The 19,512-nt window shown below is 52.1% G+C and overlaps 6 protein-coding genes across 6 annotated transcripts; 3 read left to right on the plus strand and 3 right to left on the minus strand.

Annotated features, from left to right (window-relative positions):
* Positions 1-124: 124 nt before the first annotated feature.
* Positions 125-1,189, minus strand: QC762_505850 (uncharacterized protein; the record flags this gene model as incomplete). The annotated part of the gene is made up of 1 exon (XM_062891007.1): positions 125-1,189. The coding sequence occupies one exon, from the start codon at positions 1,187-1,189 to the stop codon at positions 125-127; it is 1,065 nt and encodes a 354-aa protein (XP_062742159.1).
* A 324-nt stretch (positions 1,190-1,513) lies between these two features.
* QC762_505860 (uncharacterized protein) lies at positions 1,514-6,156 on the plus strand (the record flags this gene model as incomplete). Its single annotated transcript, XM_062891008.1, has 2 exons — positions 1,514-5,715; positions 5,772-6,156. The coding sequence occupies exons 1-2, from the start codon at positions 1,760-1,762 to the stop codon at positions 6,154-6,156; spliced, it is 4,341 nt and encodes a 1,446-aa protein (XP_062742160.1). The 5' UTR covers positions 1,514-1,759.
* Positions 6,157-6,735: 579 nt separating this feature from the next.
* Positions 6,736-6,993, plus strand: QC762_505870 (uncharacterized protein; the record flags this gene model as incomplete). The annotated part of the gene is made up of 1 exon (XM_062891009.1): positions 6,736-6,993. The coding sequence occupies one exon, from the start codon at positions 6,736-6,738 to the stop codon at positions 6,991-6,993; it is 258 nt and encodes an 85-aa protein (XP_062742161.1).
* Positions 6,994-7,895: 902 nt separating this feature from the next.
* QC762_505880 (uncharacterized protein) lies at positions 7,896-12,301 on the minus strand. Its single transcript, XM_062891010.1, is given in 5 exon segments — positions 7,896-8,000; positions 8,020-8,596; positions 8,668-8,794; positions 8,855-10,586; positions 10,644-12,301. 4 exon segments carry the CDS (start codon positions 11,016-11,018, stop codon positions 8,500-8,502), a joined length of 2,331 nt encoding a protein of 776 aa, XP_062742162.1. The 5' UTR covers positions 11,019-12,301; the 3' UTR covers positions 7,896-8,000; positions 8,020-8,499.
* A 184-nt stretch (positions 12,302-12,485) lies between these two features.
* QC762_505890 (uncharacterized protein) lies at positions 12,486-15,310 on the plus strand. Its single transcript, XM_062891011.1, has 2 exons — positions 12,486-13,497; positions 13,560-15,310. Exons 1-2 carry the CDS (start codon positions 13,408-13,410, stop codon positions 14,565-14,567), a joined length of 1,098 nt encoding a protein of 365 aa, XP_062742163.1. The 5' UTR covers positions 12,486-13,407; the 3' UTR covers positions 14,568-15,310.
* Positions 15,311-15,600: 290 nt separating this feature from the next.
* GCD6 (translation initiation factor eIF-2B epsilon subunit, GEF) lies at positions 15,601-18,738 on the minus strand. Its single transcript, XM_062891012.1, has 3 exons — positions 18,419-18,738; positions 17,911-18,190; positions 15,601-17,850 (listed from the first exon to the last, which is right to left on the minus strand). Exons 2-3 carry the CDS (start codon positions 18,061-18,063, stop codon positions 15,781-15,783), a joined length of 2,223 nt encoding a protein of 740 aa, XP_062742164.1. The 5' UTR covers positions 18,064-18,190; positions 18,419-18,738; the 3' UTR covers positions 15,601-15,780.
* Positions 18,739-19,512: the final 774 nt, after the last annotated feature.

A 19,512-nucleotide genomic window follows, 5' to 3' on the forward strand; every position in this document is an offset into this window, starting at 1 on the left:
CAACGAGGAATGACGGGATTTTGGTGCACATGGAGGGTCGTCGTCGCAGTGTCGAATAGTTATGAGACGTTGAAATAGAGTTAAATTTTGGCCGACAAAGGCATTCAATAATGCCAATCTCGTATCACCTCCTCCCAATTGTTCCGCTCCTCCCCTTCTTTGGCGTCTCTCTTTCCACCAACCCCTCAAACACACTATCCCTCCTCTCCGTCACCCTCGTCAACTCAATCCTCAGATTCTCCAACTCTTCCCTCGCAGCGTCAATATCATGTGGCAATCCAGCAAACCCAGCCAGCTGGGCATCTAAGTCCTTCTTCTGCTGCAACAACCCCAGATACGCCTGCTCTTGTGCGTGAATCTCCTGAATGCTTACACTCTGATCTCTATCAGCGGATGGATTGGGGGATGCATGCGCAGACAGTTCCTGAACACGGGCCGCAAGGGTCTTGATCCGGCGCTGAGCAGCCAGGTTTGACTTTGCGAGCGAGGGATGGGGGTGGTAGCCCTCGCTTTTCTTGGTGGCTGTGTTGCTGTTGTCGTCAAGGTTATTGTTGTTGTTTTCTTCTTCCGAATGTGACGACGATGGTCGAGGGCGGGCGTCGATTTCGGATGATAACTTTGAGAGCGCCTCTGACTCGGAGGAGATGTACGAAGTCAAGACGTCGATTCTGGCGAGGGTTTGTTCTAGCTCTGCCAGTTGAGATTGGAGGGACAAGAGCTCTGATGCTAAAGAGACTGGGTTGGGGGAGGGGGAGGAGTTGAGTTGGAGGGAGAGTTGGGCGAGGGAGGTTAGGGCTGTTGAGCCTTCACGGGTGAGTGAGTCCTCGAGAGAGGTGAGAATGGATTCACGGCTTGTGGTGAGGAGGTCGTCTTTGGGTAGGTGTTTTTGGAGTTGGGCGAGGGTCTCAGACTCGAAACGGAGAAGCAAAGCACGCTCCTCGTCTGCGGCTTCGTTGGCAGCAGCGAGGGCCAGGAGGGCTTTGAGAGTGTCGGCATTGCGCTCGAATGGTGGAGGGGGGCGGTTGGAGGGGAATTTGCGGGCGAGCCAGGTGTCGATGTATGACCAGTCTTTGGCTGCGGAGGCGGCTACGCGGGCGACGGATGGTGAGAAGATGGCGGTGTTGTTCAGGAGGTGAGCCATTGTGTAAGTGAGTGTGAGATGAGGTGTGAGCGGGGAATGTGTGATCATTTGGTGTGTCAAACTTCTATGATGGGTTTGATGGTTTCAGAAATATGCAGTCTTCAAAGTCATAGAACCAGACGATTCATGGATTTTAAACGTTTCATCTCATCCCATGTGGTGAGCTTGAAGGGTGTCGTTGATGGGAGCCAAGACACCGGCAGACGTTAGGTGGGCTTGGTGGGCTGGCGGGGCGTTTCTTGCTGGCTTTGACATACCCACTATCACGGGAAGCTTCTGATTGGCTGGTAACTGCTAAAGTAAACAAATCCGGAGGTTCCTTGCAGGGGTGCTTCCCGACACGTCCAAAGATAATTCTGGACGCGACTTCCTCACAAGCCCATGCGCGTGCCTTGCTCTTAATCGACAATTCCTCGGACTCCAGCCTGCTGCTGTCCCCCGCTCTCAGCATTTTGCCTTACTTTTTTTGTTCGTTGCGCAACATTTACCACCCATGACGGCGACGGCCTGACAGCAGCATTTATTGTTGTTTTTGTGTGTTTTTTTGGCCATTTTATTCTCCACAGCAGCCCCGATACTTTGCGATCGATAATCCGTTTGATTTACCCCCCCATCGCCATGGTGCAGCCAGGCATTGGCGGTCTCGACACGCCACGAACCAACATTGGAGACGCGACATACCTTGGACGCCAGCCAGACTTTGACCTCTCCCAAGAACTGTCAGATTTCCAGTCACCATCCAAAGACGCGAATCTATTACAACAACTCCGTAATGGCGGCCGACCGACCCTCAAGACCCCGCGCGGTGGTCGAGGTCCTCTGAGGGATCGACAAAACCTCCCCGGATTTGGAGGCAACGAGTTCACCCCCCTCCTCAAGTCTGCGACCCGAAACAGTGCCAGAAGGTATGGCGCTGGCAAGGAAAATGGGCTGGGCCGGGTCTCGACTCTCAACTTTCTCAACAGAATCGACGAAGATATGACGCCTCTGCCCGCCGGCGAGACTAGCATGTACCTTGGCTCTCGGAACACGTCGTCGATCGAACACACGCCTCTCCCCGAAGTGGACAGTAGTAGTGTTGCATCTACTCCGCTGGTCATGAGGCGGCGCGACAACAGTGGCAAGGGCCCACTCGAAGACGGCAACCAGCTCTCGTTGCGTGAGCAAGAAAACGTGATCGACAGGATAGAAAAGGAGAACTTTGGCCTCAAGCTCAAGATTCACTTTTTGGAGGAGGCGTTGCGCAAGGCCGGGCCGGGATTCAGCGAAGCCGCTCTCAAGGAGAACACGGAGCTCAAAGTCGACAAGGTCACCATGCAACGAGAGCTCCAACGGTACAAGAAACATCTTACTTCAGCCGAGAAGGACCTCGAGACATACCGACAACAGATTGTCGAGGTACAAGAAAAAGCAAAAAAGAAATACGCCACCGAGGATCAAAGTGCCGAGCTGGAGCGACTTAGGCAGGCGCTGGAAGACAAGGAGACCGAGGTGGATAAACTTCAGAGGCGGATAGAGGAGGAACAAAAGGAGCAGGACAAGCTAGGGAATTTGCAGGACGAAATCACCGACCTTGAACATGACCTTCGAAGAAAAGACGACGTCATTACACAGCAGGAGGACGAGATTGAGGATCTGAAAGACAAGGTGACCGAGTTTGAGGAGAAACTTAAGGAGACACAACGGCGCATGCTGGAGATGGAGGAAAAGGCAAAAGACTCGGACCGTCTTCACGAGGCCAAGGACACCATCGAGGATCTAGAACACAACGTACGGCGGCTGGAACAGCAAGTCGATGATATGAAGGACAAACTTCAGGACGCAGTGGCCGAAAAAGAACGAGCCGAGAATGACCTGGAGGAGCTGCAAGAAGAAATGGCAAACAAGTCTGTAGTAACCAAGGGTCTCTCTCGTCAAGTGGAAGAAAAGGTGTCGCGCCTGCAGGCTGAAGTCGACAAAGCTCGACAGGAGTGCGCCGTCGTGGCGGAGGAACGTGAGGTTCAGCAAAGGGAGATGGAGACCCTGCGGGCAAAGCTCAAGGAGGCTCGTGAGGAGCGCGATTCTGCTGAACGTCTTCGTCTAGCCATCGAGGGCCAGTTGAACGAGGAGCAGGGGTCACAACGAAAAGAGTTTGATGAGCTCCGGATGCAGCTCAAAGCGGCACGACAGGAGCGAGACGATGCCGAGCGAATCCGCCTATCTCTTGAGGCGAAGCTGGACCAGGCACAGGCCGACCTCAACATGCGCGCCGACGAAAAGAATCTCCTTCAGACCCGTCATGATGCCCTGACCAATGAATCTGTTTCTCTCCTAGGGGAAGTCCAAAGTCTCCAGAAAGCGGTGGAGGAGCTCGAGGAAAGTTTGGAACGGGAACAACAGCATGCTCTTAACATGGAGCGCAATATCCAGAGCCAGTATAAGGACGAAATCGACCGCTTGAACGATGAGATCTCCGACCTCCAGGCCGAATGCCGCGAAAAGGATAACCTGTACGACAATGACAGCGAAAAATGGGAAACGGAGCGCCATCAACTCCAGGCAGAAAAACAGCGGGCCGAGGAGCGGGCTGCTGGTCTCCAGAAGACCATCGACAAGCTACGGGACACCGAGGGTGCTTTGTCGAGCAAAGAGTCAAAGCTTCAAGAAGCTCTACAAAGCGAGACAGAACGCCACAAGAAAGATGAGCTGCTTTTGAAGGTGCAGATTGAACAGCTCCGTTCAGACCTCAATGCCAGACAGTCCATGCTGGAGGAGCTTCGCCACGAACTATCTGCTGTCAAGGATGAGCTCCGGCAATCTCAGTTGGATTGCCAAGCGCAGCAGGAAAAGATAGAAGCACTCGAGGATGAGGTTGAAGTTTTGCAGGCCACCATCGATGAAGAGTCGGAGAGGGCACGCGTCGAACTGGAACAACACCAAGATGAATGTGATCAACTAAGGCACGAGATCAACTTGCTCCAGATAAAGGCCGATTCCGCTCAGGCATCTTCCGCCGCGACCCGAGAGTCTGCAAAGCAGACAAATGACAATGTGGCACGCCTCAAGTTCCAGCTTGCCGATGCTACGGAGAAGGTATCCCAGCTCACAAAGGAGCGGAGGACCCTTCAGGAGCGTTCTACAACTCTGGACGCCGAGCTCCGATCTGTCCGGGCGGCTCTTGAGGAGACGAGAGCGGAGCGTGATGAATTGGAGGCCCAAATCAACGGTCTCAAAGGGCAACATGGTGCAGACACTTTCAAGATCGTCCAAGAGAGACTGGACCTCCGTGTCACCAGGGCAAAGTTGGAAGCCGAATTACGCCGCTTGAAAGAGGAAAACAAGGCCTTGGCAGAGCGGAAGCAAGAGGTGGAAAGATCTTTGGAAAGTGAGATTGAGAAGGCTGCAGCTGAGGAGGATCGCCTTGGAGATGAGATCCGCCAACTGCAGGCCAAGCTACGTCAGTCTACAGACAGCCAGGAGCTTGCCAGCCTTCGCCGAACCATCCGCGAGATGGAACGCCGTGTACAAGACTACGAAACCCAGCTTGCCGCTCCACAGTTGCCAGCTCAGGAACTTGATGGTAACAGTGAACTCTCGTTCCTCCAAAAAGAGCTCTCGGCAGCAAGGAAGAAGGAAATTGAGCAGCTCAAGTCGGAGGCCTCACAAAAGGACACCATCAAGTTACTCAAGCGGCAAATCTCCGAACTAGAACGGAAGGCTCATGAAGCAGAGATCAAAAGGTTTGCCTCTTCGCCATCTTCACAGGGCGGTTCCGCCCAGAAGAGTGAGATATCAGAACTCCGTCACCAACTCTCCACGGCCGCTCAGTCAGTACACGACCTCAAGAAAGCTCTGCGAGAAGCCGAACGCAAGGCCGAGGCCTCTGCTCGTGAGCTAGAGACCCAGCTTGAAGAGATCGAAGACGAGAAACTTCTCCTTGAGCAAGCGCTTGATGACGCCCAACTCGCCGCGGAAGAGTCGGCTGCTGGCCATGAAGAAGCCCTCAAGAAGCACAAGGCCAAGATGGAGAGATACAAGAGTGAACGTGATCAACTGGCCGCTGCCATTCGTGAGCAGCAGCACTTGAACGGCAATGACCCCAACCACAGCGAAATGTCTCTTGAGGAGCGCCGTGACTTGCACAAGATGCTCCGCGAGTCTCAGCTCACTGCCGACAAGCTTGATCGCGAATTGCGCGAGCACCGTGAGGCGTTGGATGAGCTTGTGGATGTTGAGATCTCACTGCGGAAGAAGCTAGAACGGGCAAGGAATGAGAGGGCGGCCTACAGAACCAGCGCCGAGAAGCTCCAGAAGGATTTCAAGAAGCTCCAGGCGGAAAAGGACAAGGCTGTGGCGGAAGCAATGGCGGCTACCGAGGAGCGTGCTCTGGTTCGCGTTACTAAGGGTAGTGTGGACACTGACGCGATCATCAGAGCCGCCGAAGCTGCAGAGAGGAGGCATGAGAAGGAAATCAGGGGCATGGTCATGCAGATGGAGTGGCTCAAAGCCTGCTGGGACCGGGAGGCCAAGCTGAGGAAGGATGCGGCGTTTGCAAAGAAGTATCTGCTCCTGGAAGTGCAGATCAGGGATGCTTGGTGCGTTTCCCCTCTGCTTGCTTTCTCACTGACGAATAATGCTAACAGCAAAACAGCAACAAGGCCGACTTGGCGATCATCAACCGGATACGGGCTGAGCTTAACCCTTCGAATCGTAATGCTCTTTCCCAGCTGAGCTCTGTTAGACGGTCGTCAGGCCAATCACACCTGCCAAACGGTGACAGCAATGCCATGGTTCTTTACAAGCAACCAAAACCACCAGCAACAAGGCTGAAACGGGCTCTCACCGCTGTCAGATTCATAGTGCGGATGCAGATGGGTGCCAAGGATTGGCAGAAGCATGAGAAGGTCCGACAGAGGCTGGCAGACTGTGTCGAGGAGATGCAGAGAGAAGAGAGGATAAGGAAGATGAGGGATCAATGGAGGAAGAAGGTCAAGAAGACTACGAGTAACCCGACTGGTAAGGCTGTGCTGGGGTAGACTGCAGTTTTACTGTTTGGCTGTGAAGGGCAGGGTTGGGGGTTAAAAATCGTTATGGTTATTTCATGTTTGGTTTTGCGGTGGCCTTGATGGAGCAAACGGATGGAATTCTTTTATACTTTCTTATACATCATCGATGGAGTACTGGATGGTTACTCTTCTACGGTTTAACGGGCTTGCACAAGATTATTGGCTGGGTCTATGGCTGGGATGGGAAGAGATTGCATCAGTGACTGGTTTAGATACCTCGGCTTGATATTTACTGTGTGGGCGGGTCACTTTTATGGGAGTTTACTTTGTATCATGAATTCAATGCTTTCTACATTCTCACACTCCAATATTGTTGTGTGTAAGTCTGTCGAGAATTGGAAAGGGATTGGTCCTCGTCGGCATTGCATGTGCACGGACCATATCACTTAAACCTTCCCTAACCCTCTCCAAAACCTTTCTTCACTCACTCTCAACTCATTTCCAAACTTTATATCCTCTCACCCATCGACTACATCAAACTGAAAGGATATATTCGAAATCCGGCTTCTTAAAATCTCTTAAATCCCAGAAAATAATCTTCAAGCCACAATGTCTTCTTCACCAGAACCCCAGCAGCAGCAAAAATCCCAAAAGCAAATCGACACCGAGTTCACATCCTACTACCTCCAGCGCGCGACTCAAGAATTCGGGGAGGCCCTCGACGCGGTCCGTTCAGCCGATGACTTCAAGCCTGACTCTTCGATCGCCGTGTTGATCAGCGCGCTGCAACAGGGGACTGGGATGTTTAGTGAGGAGGATAAGAGGGCTGTTATCTGCTCGGAGGGCGCGGCGAGGTCGTCGAAGTAGACTTTTCAGCACATGGAAAATGGAATTTCGATGGTCTTAATCTACTATATGGGAGGAAATGAGGAACGGCGTGGTGGATACAGCGGTCCGGAGGAGAGAGGGCGGGTTGCTGAGTTTACACGGGGGTTAGTCGGGGGAAGCTACGTAGATGACGATGGGCTCTAAAACGGCACATATGTCATTCGATTTGGTGAGCTACCTAAGAAATGGCTTGCTTCCTAAAGAAAGGCTTGGGGGGAAGAGAGGAAGGGATAGATGATTCAGTAAAAAGATACCCAGCAGTTTACACACCCATCATGCACACAGTGATGATAACAAACACTTTACTAGACAACTCTTGTCGTATCAACATCGATCTCCATGCACAACATCCCATAACAACTGCCTGCCGCAGAGCATGTGCATATGCGCCCTCGGAAGAAAACACCTGCAGTGCCATACGTACTCCTATAAATGCACACACATAGGCAAGTAACCGACCCGCCAGTTTCGTCCACGAGACAAGGCGTCCGGGACCCGGGTCGGCAGTTACATCTGGGTAGGTACCTTTATCAGGTAGATCAACTTCTTTGGGCAAAGCAGCTGCTCTCCGTTAAAGTGCCTCCATCTCACCATAAAATACAAGAACCTGCAAGCTGGTCACAACAATGAAATAACCCAACCCTTGACCGATACTCAAAAGCAGAACGCATACTAAGTTAAACAGCCCCAACTACCAGACACCACGCATCATGGATAGTCACATACACACACGACCCAGCACAACACAAGACCTGAAACAAAAACATAGCACCTAACCTCAAGCAAGCACAACCCAATCCATTGTATTCTTTTCAAACTCCACCAATATATAAAAAAACACAGAATCTGCAAAAGCGCGCAATGTAATATGTAATGTACCAAAAGGGTATATGTATGTGTTCTCTCCCAATCAATCAAAACTCGCCCGCCAAAAACGCAGCACACACCAAAAGCAATTGATAAAGTGAATTTCCGTTTCCCCCTTCCTCCCCCCCCCTCCCCCCCCTCCCCCCCTCTTCCACCAAAGTAGGTAACCGAGGACAACGGCCAATCTCTTTCCTCAAGTCCCTCCCAACAGGTGAATGAAAATACAAAAGTTAGGCTTCCCATTCACTCCCCAAAATCAAGCCCCATAGGTCGAAAACGATAACAATTAAACAAAATAAAAAGTGATAGGTATCCTTTATAACCCATGTGATATGTCATGGGTGTGGTGGCTCTGTGCGTGCGTGCGTGCGTGTGTGTGTGTGTGTGTGTGTGTGCGTAATAAAAAAAAAAAAGACCAGACAAAATAAAAAAGTATATTTCCCAAGCCCGCCACCTCATATGTAACACCCATTAGATTAGTATCCCCGTTTCTTGTTCCTCGTCCCGCGTTTCGCACGATAAGTAAAATCGTGGGTGACGTAGGTTAAAAAAGAAGGAAAAAGTGACAGGTCAAGGAAGCACAAAAGAATCTCGGCTGCTGCTCATGTTGTCGAGGGATCATCTCGTGACGATAACGGAAAAGCCGTCCACCCAGGAGCCGCAGCTGCCGGTGACACCGCAGATGTTGTAGCCTCTGGGGGGTATCAGTGTGTGGCTAATACAAAGCACAGTCGTCAGCTTGACACGGCTACACCAATTCAACAGCGAAGAAAGCGGACAACTTACGCATCGCCTCCGTGGGCATTACCAAACAATGGCGATCTTCTCCCCAAACTTGTCAAGACCTGAATAGCGTCCACCCAAAAGCCAGAGCGAACAAAAAAGCCGGTAATGTATTCACCACGGCGAATATCTAGATTGTGCATGTTAGTGGCTGGTTAATCGAAAGAGACTGAGGGAACAAGAAACTCACCCATATCAAAAGTGTCTCCCCCTTCTTTTCCGCCTCTCTTGCCAAACAATTGTCTTGAATCATCGTCATAAACAAACTCCAAGCCATCCACAGCCAAGCCGTGGTAAAAGATAATACGTGACAAGACCCGGTCTTGTCTCAAAGCACTGGTGAAGATAAATTCATGAGGCTGGCTACCCTCCAGCTGCGACGCTCCCAGCTTCTTGCCACGGTAGGCATTCTTGGGAATCCCAGGAAGAGCGCTTGGGAGTTTCAGACAAGACTTGGTCGAACAGAACTTGCTGTAGTCATCAATATCCAATGATCCACCGCCGTGGGACTTAATCGCCAGCTTGATGGTTCCCTTCCGCTTGCCTTCGGGCAGTCGGCTTCGCAAGTCCTGCTCGCTCAGCGTAACTGACCGTTGGATACTGCCATTTTCGGCGGGGTACTCGATCCAACTGTGACACACGTCATCCCCTTCGCCAAAGATTTCGATGAACGACACACCCGTGGCTGCCATGACGGTCAGGCCATCTACCGGCCATGCCTGCACGCTGTCATCCGAATTCAGCACCATGTCGTTTGGCAGTCGGAAGCACGGGTGGCTGCGAAAGCGTAGACAGTCCAGACGGTGCCAGGTGCACTCGTCCTCCTGCGTCACGGGACCGCCCTTGGACCGCGTTCGGGTCGAGTATGCTTCGCGGGAGACAAACGTACGATTCAGCGTAACGTAGTCCCTCAGCATGACCCCGCTCTCCTGGTGTGGCAAGCCAAAGAGGTGCCCGGTTTCGTGCATGTGGGCGCCGATTCCTATGTTGGCCGCCTCCCACGAGCTCCCGGCATCATTGCAGTCGTTGCCCACATGGTTCGTGTCTGTAGGCGTACAGTCGGTAAAAGCAGGGACAACCTCCTCGAAGCTCGTTGGGTAGCTCTGGAGGCAATGAGACCCAAACACACCCAGGTGCAGATCGCCAACATTTCCGCCCAGCGCAGCATGTCCCACGATTGTCTTGGAGGCCGTGTCCCAATGGGCATCGAGCAGGAGAACCGACACGTACAACTTTTGTCCGGGTAGCGGTTTGAAATAGTCGCGCACAGCGTCGGCGGCAATGCCAAATAGGCCCCCTGAGTCGGATGCATTAGGATTCTGCTGTGCCCTGTTCGGATCCCGTAGCTCTGCCAGTGTTTTGTCGGTTTGGATGACATGAACTCGCGCCTCGGAGCGCATCGTCCCATTTTCCCTGTCTCGTTGGTTGACCGTGCCTGTCGTCCACTCCTCCTCAAACCTAAAAGTGCGACGGCCGAATTTGTTGCGCCACATCTGTTCCGCAGTAAAGGCTTGCCACAGGTACGCAGCCATGCGGAGCTTGCGGACCGCCGTGTCGAGGCCGTTACCCTCCCTCTCGATCCTGGCCGGGACTGCATCGAACGTGCCTGGTGAATCCTTTGCCAACAGTATGGCAAGCTGCAGTGGTGGTGCAGCAACCGGAGGAATCATATGAACCGTCAGGTAGGAAGCGTGAATAGGGTTGGAAGATCCACTGTTGGCAAGCTTGGGGCTAGAGAAGTCAAAGCGCAGGCGATTGGCGCCGGGCATCATGTAAACAAGTGCCTTGAAGTGGGAGTTGCATACTGGCCACGAGACTGGAGGGAAGTTGTCGTCCAAGCGGCTCAAAGTGACTATCCCGTCAACCGACTGTTGAGAGGGGTCGCCAACTGTACCATAGACCAACAAAATCTTTTGATATGCCTAGTTCTATGTTAGTCTAGCTGTGCCGGACTGGGTTTTTCACATATGAACACCTACCCAGGAATTGTCTGGCACATTTGTGATCCGGGGCGAGTACTGGGACACCGGCAAACTTGGGCCCTTCCCGCCGTTTGAAACAGGTGACCCAAGACCTGCCATGCCTGATACGCTGTATCGGTTGCTGCCACCGTTGGGGTATGGCTGGGCTGATGGGCGTGAGAGACCGGCAGAGGACGGGGAGAGGAATTTGTCTGCCAATTGCAGATTCAAAGCGGAATCGGATTGCTGGCCGATCGATGGCGGCGTCGAGGACCCGGAAGTAGGAGTAGTACCGTTACTGGCGTCGCTAGACGTATCGGTCGATCGTTCGGTCCGGAAGCTTTGCCTGGACCGCCTCCGCAGTTCCTTAAAGTTGAAGAGGGACGGAGCCATGGCTGGAGCGAGGGATGCTAAGATGGGTAGTCTCCAAATTTCGATTCCAATTCCAGTTCTCCAACTCCAATTCCAACTACCAAGGGTCGAAGAAGCAAATGAATGTGATGCCGCAGCTCAAAAAAAAAATCAATTGAAAATTGGAGAGAGGGAGATCTCGCACAGCTGCCCCGGGTCTCGCTCTGGTATACGAGAAAATCGAAAAAGAACGGGCTGCCAACGGTCAATGGATGGATCGTGGCGCAGATAGCGTGAGGGATGGGAGGAAGGTGGTGTAGGTGGGGGGTGGGGGGAAAGTTAGGTATCAAAGATGCGCCTGTGGTCGTCAGACGGTGCACTGTGCCTGCCCCCTAAATGGAAGATGGTGTAGGTAGGACGGGAAGCGGCCGTCAAGTGGCACAACAACAGCTCTCGGAACGGTTCTGGTGTACGATCTTCCTTTTCGCAATCTGATCTGTGTCGCGCACGCAGCGAAGATATCGGCGGCAGTTGAGGTGACAGCTGCTGGGTAGGTATTAGGGAATAGTGTAGTGTGTAGTAGGTAAAGCTTGGAATGTGTCAATGACGTAGGGTAGGTCTGCAATTGGTCGACGTCTGGGTGATTGGGCCAGCGATGCAACCAGACGACGGGACCGGGATCCTGTCGACTGCTGTATCCGGAACAAGGCAGCTTTGCAACCACGAATTTGGGTCGGCGAGAAGCGATAGAATGGGAGAGCAGGAGGACGGATAAGACGGGGGCAGGCGCTGTAAGAGCTGGTGAGAATCGGACAGCTCGTCCGAGATCAACAACCCGGCAGGAAACCGCCAGGGGCAGCAAGGGGGCTGAAAGGATGGCCACAATCCATCTGATTGCGTGAGCTTTTTGACCTCAATATCTCTTGGCGAGAAGCTGGAAAGTGGAATTGATATGGGAAGTGGGCACTCTTGTTGACGACGCTTTCCACACTCCAAGACATCCAAGAGGATCCTGCCTCCACTCTTCTGAAGACCTCTTGGGTGCCATTCGAGATCGAAGCCAACCTGACAAGTTGGAAGAAGACCCATCGCAAAACAGGGAACGTCTCCCCACTCAAGATATCTCTCAACTCTGGCTCCCGTTGTCTGGCCGAAGCAGGGCCGCTGACAGGCCTAACAGCTCTTCGGTCAGTCGCCGAGACATGGTCCGGTAGGGAGAGGCAACGAGGCTCAAAGCGGCGGCGTGTTATGTATAAAAGAGTAAGATCATAAGATGCAGTTCGATTGTTGTTGAGCGAGCATTGATCCACACATGGTCATGGTGGAGAGCTTCCGACTTCAGCTCGCATGCACTTCATGCAAAGTACTTGGGGCTGTTTTTGTTGCTACCGCCAGTCTACTATGATCCCATACTTGTTCCGGTGCTTTGTTCCGTGGGCTGAGGGCTGCAAGGCACCGTCTTTGCTGCTCCGGTGATGCAACGGCGCACTAACCGGCTCCTCCATGAAACTTTTCTTTCTCTTCCAAACGTTCTCTCGCGACGAACCGACCCCTCACTAAAAGAATTAAAAGAAGTGTCAAAAAGCACACAACGGATATTTTCAGCCTGCCGTACCTGGGCCTAGCTGCCCATGGAACGTGGTTGGCTGTGGAGTCCCAACCGCCCCCTGATGCAAAAAGAGCCAAGACGCTGTCACCATATCGCAAACACTCATTATGATGTCGTAGCCCCGGACACCAGGTCGGCATCTTATGAATACCTTACATATAAGGAGTACAGGGCGACAAGGTCAGAGAATGGATAGGCTGATGACGGCGGCTCCCGGGGTTTTGGGACACCATGTTGTGCATCCAATTGCGACATCCTTCTAGTAGACTTCGTCGATGATCTATCTGGATGGTTAAAATTCGACTTCCAGATGCAGAACAAAAGGCTTCTTTTGGCGGGGATGAGGTGCAGGTACCTGGCAAGGCACGAGGGGGTAGCCAGTGGTAACCGAACAAATTGGCGGGCCATAGCACCCCCTGGACCGCCCTGTGCCGCAGACACAGGAGGGCCAGTGCTCAGCTAATCTACCGGTTTCCACAGGAATGTGAATTTGCTGCTCCAACCTCTTTGACAAGTATCAACACTGCTACTAGTATCTGTTCCCTTTCTTCATTCAGATATCTCTCGATCCCCAGGCTGTCTTGTTGCAGTCCTGCCCTTGTCGTTTCTGCCATCTTGTACCTCCTCGACAGCGCACCAGGCACACACAGGCGTTTCATCCAGAATCTTGCTTGGTTGTCCCTTCTTCCTGTTCAACGGCAGCGCTTAGGCGCCTTGCAGTCTCAGGGGACCCCATCCAGCCGAACCAGGCAGACCTCAAATCTCTGACCTTCCGCCAGTCCCACCCTCGACCACCAGATCTGTACCGAACTGCCTGCGTGCATGCAACCCGGCAACATGATGTCGTCGCCGTTGAAGATACATCCCGAGGAGGTTGCGGGCAAGGTGCTCAAGAGGGCTGAAATCAGCAAGGTATGTTCTAAGTACCCGGAAAGCGGCCTCCCTCCCTAGGTAGCTGACGGTGAGAAACTCAGATGGCCAGGAGACTGCAGAACCGCCTCGCTCTTGCCCAATTCAAAACGAAGCATGGGCTCGAAGACCTGACCCTCGATAAGATCGAGCCCAGGTTCGAGGACAGGATACGGCGCAACCGCTATCCCGACGGTGACATCTTGTCCGACTCCTCTTCAAGCGCATCCGACCTCCCGTACCCCTCGAGAACATTGATGAGCTCCCCGCTCAAGGCGCCCATCTTTTCCGATGCTATCATGTCCAGCAATGGCAGCACCGGTCACCGAAAGCGCACATATGTCGCATCTTTTGATCACACCATGTCGAGTCCAAGCAAACGCTTTCGCCAGTCCCCCACCGCCCACAGATCCTTCAGCCACCCCCTGTGGAAAGACTCTGAACACCAGCTCACTCAGTCATCACCCATGAAACCGAAGCGACAGCAACACTTCACCACCTCGGCCGGTCCCGATCTGTCGTTTTATGCAGGCTCCAAACAAATCAGCGACGTTTACGTTTCTACAAACTATGCCGCCAATTCCGATGACGATGATGATGACCTCCCCATCCAATCCTTCCAGGCCAGAAACAGCATTCGCATATCACCACCCCGAACCCCACCAATGCGCAGCCGCAGCCTCATGAAGAAGCCCAGAGACAGGCAATCAGCAGCGGACAATGACAACGCGGTGAACAACAAGACGGGCCAGGAAGGTGCCGACCTCTTGTTGTACCTCGCCGCCTCGCCCTCCCCGGCTCAACCCCGAACCAACAACCGGCTGATGGAGCCCCCCTCCACTCCACCACCTAAGAAGAACAACTTGGCGCTTCCATCCTCGATGATGACCACCCCAGGCGGAGGCAATCCCTTCCCCGCCACACCCGGCATGAACGCCTTCAACTTTGAAGACTTTGTGCACATGACGCCGAGCCCGGCGCAAAAGCCGTGGAAGACTCCGCTCGGAATGGGCGGCAGGACGCCGGCGAGTGTGGCGAGGAGAAGGCTTACGTTTGATGATACGACTGCTTGAGACACATTTGGGCCTCTAATGCTGGTGTTTATGTCCTTTTTTTTACTTGTTGGTTTTTTCTTGATACCCTACTTTGCATCGACAAATTTGACCTGAATTTTTATTTATAAACAAATCCTCCCCTGTTTATCACCGTCCCTTCCCCCTTTGTTTTTTTTTTTTTTGGCTTGTCGTTTTTGAGCAAAGCAATGGAGTTTAGGGAATTGGGGTGCCTTTGCGTTTTCTGTTTTATTTTTATTTTTATATCATGTCATTACACTCTCAACCACCAAGAATAACAAACGCAAACAAATCTTGTTCGGCAAAGTTTTTAATTATTACCCTTCGACCTCAACGCACTTTTACACACAAGTTTCTGCTTATCTTTTGCTGCGCTGTTTTTTTTTTTTTTCCTTTTTTTGGGGGGGAAATGATTGGATGGATGTATGGATGGGACAGAGGATTGATTCAAGGGGACTGGGAAAGAGAAATGATGGGTTTTTGGTGCATGAATGGCTGGTTGGCTTGGTTGGTTGGTTGGCTTGGTGAATGTTTTGTTGTATGTAGGGGAGTTGTAGCGGTGTGAATTTTGGGTTTGGAGCTAGGCTGGCTAGTGGTAGTGTGCACTCGTTGTCTGTGTGTATGTGTGTGAATGTTGTTTGTATGTACAAATGTGTGTGCTCACATAGGCGGGAATCGAATTGAACTTGAAAGAGCATCTCTGAGCTTGATTTGCACCATTTGCGATGAACCAGTGAACAAAGAAAAAAGACGCGTTCACAGGAGCGCTTTTTTTTTTCAGCTTCCTGTGCGTGTTTGACTCGCGTTTTCACGCGGCATTTTCGCACCCATGAGACCCCTGCAGCGTGAACTTTCGTGACTTGGATGTGCAAGAGGTGGGGTGGGTCGTGACGAGGGGTTAAAGTGCTTTTGGACCAATCATCTTACACCTTTGCACACCCTCTTCTTCCAGAGGTGCATAATGTTTGGAATGGACAGGAACAAGGACAGCCAGTGACAATCAACTATCATCCTATTTTTATATAGCCCATAACTTTTGATTCCCAGTCATGAACAGTAAAAAGCTCGAATCATAAGGGTATCCATCTATCCTAGGAGGAGTAGGCTGTGTGGCACGCTATATCCCACCCACTTGACGATGACACCAAACACCGGTTGGCTATGCACACCTGTCAACGATGCTGACCCAATGAACTTGGCATATCCCTGCAGCTTAATCACTGTCCTCATCATCCTCATCCTCATCACTATCCTCCTCATCAGCCTCCTCCAGCCAATCCACCAAAACCTTGCACCTCTCCTTGACAGTGGTCATCGTGTCACCCTCGGCAGCTCTCCTATCAGCCCACCAAGCGAGAATACCATCCTCCTCAAGCACATCCAAGGTGTAAAGCTGCTGAAGCAAAGCAGCAAGGAGTGTCCCAGCTCTACTAGGCTCAAGTCCCCTGACGCTCACCAGCCCCTTTTGCAGCGCAAGCGCAAACTCGGTTTGCTGCTTGACATCGTCACCACCAACACCGACATCCTTGATGAACTTGACGGCCCCGTTCTTGTCTTTGAGAACTCTCTCGGCAGCCTTGGCTGGTTCCAGACCACCATGCTCTGGGGTCAACATCTCAGCCGCACGCTTGGTAAACGCAACGGCAATAGCGCGGCGCATGGAGCTGTCTGAAGCGTTGTTAGCCAACCTAAGACCCATGAACTCCAGCTTGGCCGAGTCAAAGTCTGCATTGTCATCCCCCCGAAGAGCGTCCACCAAGCCATTGACTGCATCACCGTGGAAGGCGTCAGGTTTGGAGGCATCGTCAGAGGTGAATGATGACAGGCGCTCCCTCTGCCCATCACCAGCATGCAAGTATCCAGCATGCTCGTCATCCTCATCTGAGTCATAGTCGTCCTCTGATGCGAGCGTAGAGACAGATAATGTGGAGATGTTGAGGCCCTCGAGTGAGTAGATGAGGTTGTTTTGTAGCTGGGCTGGGTCTCCATCACCCTCATCATCAGAATCCGAATCTGAGTCGTCTGCCGTGACGCTGTAGACGGCACCCTTTCCACCCGGCCCCACAAGAGAAGCGTCGTTCTCAACGGGCTGACCGTTATCCGTCTTGGCGGAAATCCGCGCTGGTGGCTTTGTTGGCAACCTGACATCTCTATCGATCTCCACATTATAGGAAATCAGGGACCCCTCTGGGATTTGCGCATTCGCCCCAATCTTGACACCGCCTGCCAATATCGAGTGCGTAATGACGGCACCATCCTCAATGGTGGAATCATCAAAGATGTAGCTGTCTTTGATCTTGACATTCTTGCCAACCTGACACCTCCTCCCAACAACGCTGCCCGAGATAACGCTCCCAGCCTTGATGGATGTGTCCTTCCCAATGGCCGACTGTAACACCTTGCTCCCTCTTTCTACCAATACGCCCGACTCGACGAAAGAGTTGTTCTTGACCTTCTGGTATGATTGGTCGTGCATGAGGTTGCTGTCTGGCGCAAAGGGGAGCACCCATCGCTCGAGAATATCCTTACTGATGCAATCGTACATCTGCAGGTTGCTGGCGCGGGCCGCGTACCCGTTCTCGAAGATCTCAGTGTAGATCAACTTGCCGTTTAGTTCCCAATCCTTCAGCACACCATGCAAAAAGTTTTTCCTCGGCAGCTCATAATCGAAACTCTCAGACCACAAGGCCAAGACATCGGGTGTGCAAATATCGATACCGCAGTCGATAAGGTCGCTTCGTAATTCGAAAGATCCGTGCTTGAATACTGAAGGGTCCAAAAGTAGTCGTCGGTCCTTCATTAATGGGTGGATCTCATCGTACTGCAAGCACCTGCCGTCTGTGTCATCGATAACAAAGACAGGCGTGATACCTCGAGCTTTGGCGGCTCTGTGAGGTTCCTCTCCAACGGAGCGCAAAACAACTGTCATGCAGGCATCGCAGTTCGCTTCCCTTCTCGCTCTGTGCTTGGCCAAAATGCCATCTAGCTGGATGTTGGCGACCAGGTCACCATGGACGAGAATGAAGTCGCCCGAGATCAAACTGCGCTTGTCCAGGTCGCGAAGAAAGTCGCCGACTGAGGTGGCGTCGGATACTCGGATGAACTCGAGGGAGGAGAAGGGGGAGATGGCGCTGTTGGGACTCCATCGTGTGGATTCGTGGATGTATTGCTCGATGTCTTCGGAGTGTGTGCCGCAGTATATAAAGACCTCCTGTACGCCGTTCGAGGCAAGGAATTCGAGGGTATACTCGATGACTGGGATGTTGACCAAGGGGAGAAGACACTATGGATGGGATCAGTCATTGAGAGTTCAATATGGTCGGTTTGTAGCTGGGGGGCATACCCTAGGCTTATCCAGAGTGAATGGTCTGAATCTGTCTTGGAAGTAATCGGCAATGATCACAGCCTGGAGGGCATCCTCTCTCTTGTCATCGCCGCCAGCCTTGGCAGGCTTCTTGCCCTTGCCGGCGGCACCCTTACCACCTTGTTTGGACATGTAGATTTTGGTTATCTTTCTGGTCAGTGATTGTGGTGGGTGCGATTGCCAGGGGTAGCTCAGGTTGTGGATGGTAGCGCCTCGGTTTGGGCAACGCAATGACGGAAACGGCCAGAGAATGAAATAGCTGTGCAAACTGACGTGTGAGTCAATCAATGCCCCCCCAATTCTCGAAACTTTAGAAGGTGGGACACCTCATGTGGGGCGCGGGGTAAATGTGGCTTGCAAGGCTGAGGGACGAGGCTCCGCTTTGGAAAGTCAACCGGAGTTGATATCAGATGAGAAGAGGCACATCAACCGTGAATTTAATGATTTGGGTGCTGGAATAGATGCCATTCTTTTAAATTCTACTTACAAGCTAATTCTTTTCAATTCATAATCACAAACGCTGCTGGCATCCGTCTATCTCCTTCCAAGGAAGTCATTCAACCTTTCTCACAAGTCCTGTTGAATTATCTCTGTCCAGATTCTCTACCATATATCCACGATGATGCAGGCTCCATCAGTTGGATCTATTCATGAGCATGACTTTCTAGTTCTCTCCATCAGTTTTTGATCTCGGAGCACGAATACAACAGCTCCTCGCCAAGGCCGTTATTACACGGACCATTCGGTGCACCGTGCTCTGCCGACACAGCATGACATGGGTTGAGATTGCGGCGCCAGGAATGGGCCGGGCTAGAACGTCTTGTGGAACAGAAAACCGGACCACATTTTCTTACGCTATCATCAAGTACCAAAGAACGAAATGTCCGTGAATTTGGTATTATTACACTTTGCTTTTAGGTGAAGCTTTGCTGCTGGCAATTTGGTTCAGTAGAGAATGTGAAAAGGTAATCTAGCATTCAAACCAGACTCCAAGCCTGTACGTGAGTGTGGCTGAAAACCTTCATACCACCAGATATCGTTGTCAAGGACGATGAAACCCTCAAGTTTGGGGGAAATGTCATAACAATACAGTGCAGTACATACTCCTGGTAGATGGAGATGGGCCGAACAGAAGGGAGCACCCGCTGTTAGTTCCCGAGGAGTTTGAACGGTTGGGACCCGCCTGATCTCACGATCAGATATCCATGGAGGGATGAACGGATAGCGAACCTTCATGTGGGACAGGCGTTGATTTGCCATGAAGTCGGCATTGATAAGATCTTACTTTGCTGTAAGGTGGGCTGATTGTGCGGTTGCTTGCCATACTTCAAGATGCACGCAGGCTGTCCAGTATTCCTCAGAAGCCCACAGGCTTCCCTCCTCCAGAAGCACATTTCACCATATTATTGAAGTCCTCTGATAACCCACACACATAGTGATATCATTCAGCGGCCTTCAAGACCTCCAGTTGGTGATCACAGCGGCGCATCAGTGCCGGTGTTACCGTTGCAACACTTCTCGTGACGTCTGAAATACACTAAGAGAGTCTAGAACCCTAGCCCAAGCCGCCCAGCAAGGGCC

This window comes from Podospora pseudocomata, chromosome 5, assembly GCF_035222375.1.
Source record: "Podospora pseudocomata strain CBS 415.72m chromosome 5, whole genome shotgun sequence".
NCBI classification, from domain to species: Eukaryota; Fungi; Ascomycota; class Sordariomycetes; order Sordariales; family Podosporaceae; genus Podospora; species Podospora pseudocomata.

Coding starts and splice junctions, on each gene's coding strand:
- QC762_505880 (XM_062891010.1), bottom strand. CDS start 11,018: ATGGCTCCGTCCCTCTTCAACTTTAAGGAACTGCGGAGGCGGTCCAGG. Junction 8,795..8,854: donor GGGAGACACTTTTGATATGG/GTGAGTTTCTTG, acceptor TGCACAATCTAG/ATATTCGCCGTGGTGAATAC. Junction 8,597..8,667: donor AATGCCCACGGAGGCGATGC/GTAAGTTGTCCG, acceptor GCTTTGTATTAG/CCACACACTGATACCCCCCA.
- QC762_505890 (XM_062891011.1), top strand. CDS start 13,408: ATGCAACCCGGCAACATGATGTCGTCGCCGTTGAAGATACATCCCGAG. Junction 13,498..13,559: donor AGAGGGCTGAAATCAGCAAG/GTATGTTCTAAG, acceptor TGAGAAACTCAG/ATGGCCAGGAGACTGCAGAA.
- GCD6 (XM_062891012.1), bottom strand. CDS start 18,063: ATGTCCAAACAAGGTGGTAAGGGTGCCGCCGGCAAGGGCAAGAAGCCT. Junction 17,851..17,910: donor TCACTCTGGATAAGCCTAGG/GTATGCCCCCCA, acceptor TCCCATCCATAG/TGTCTTCTCCCCTTGGTCAA.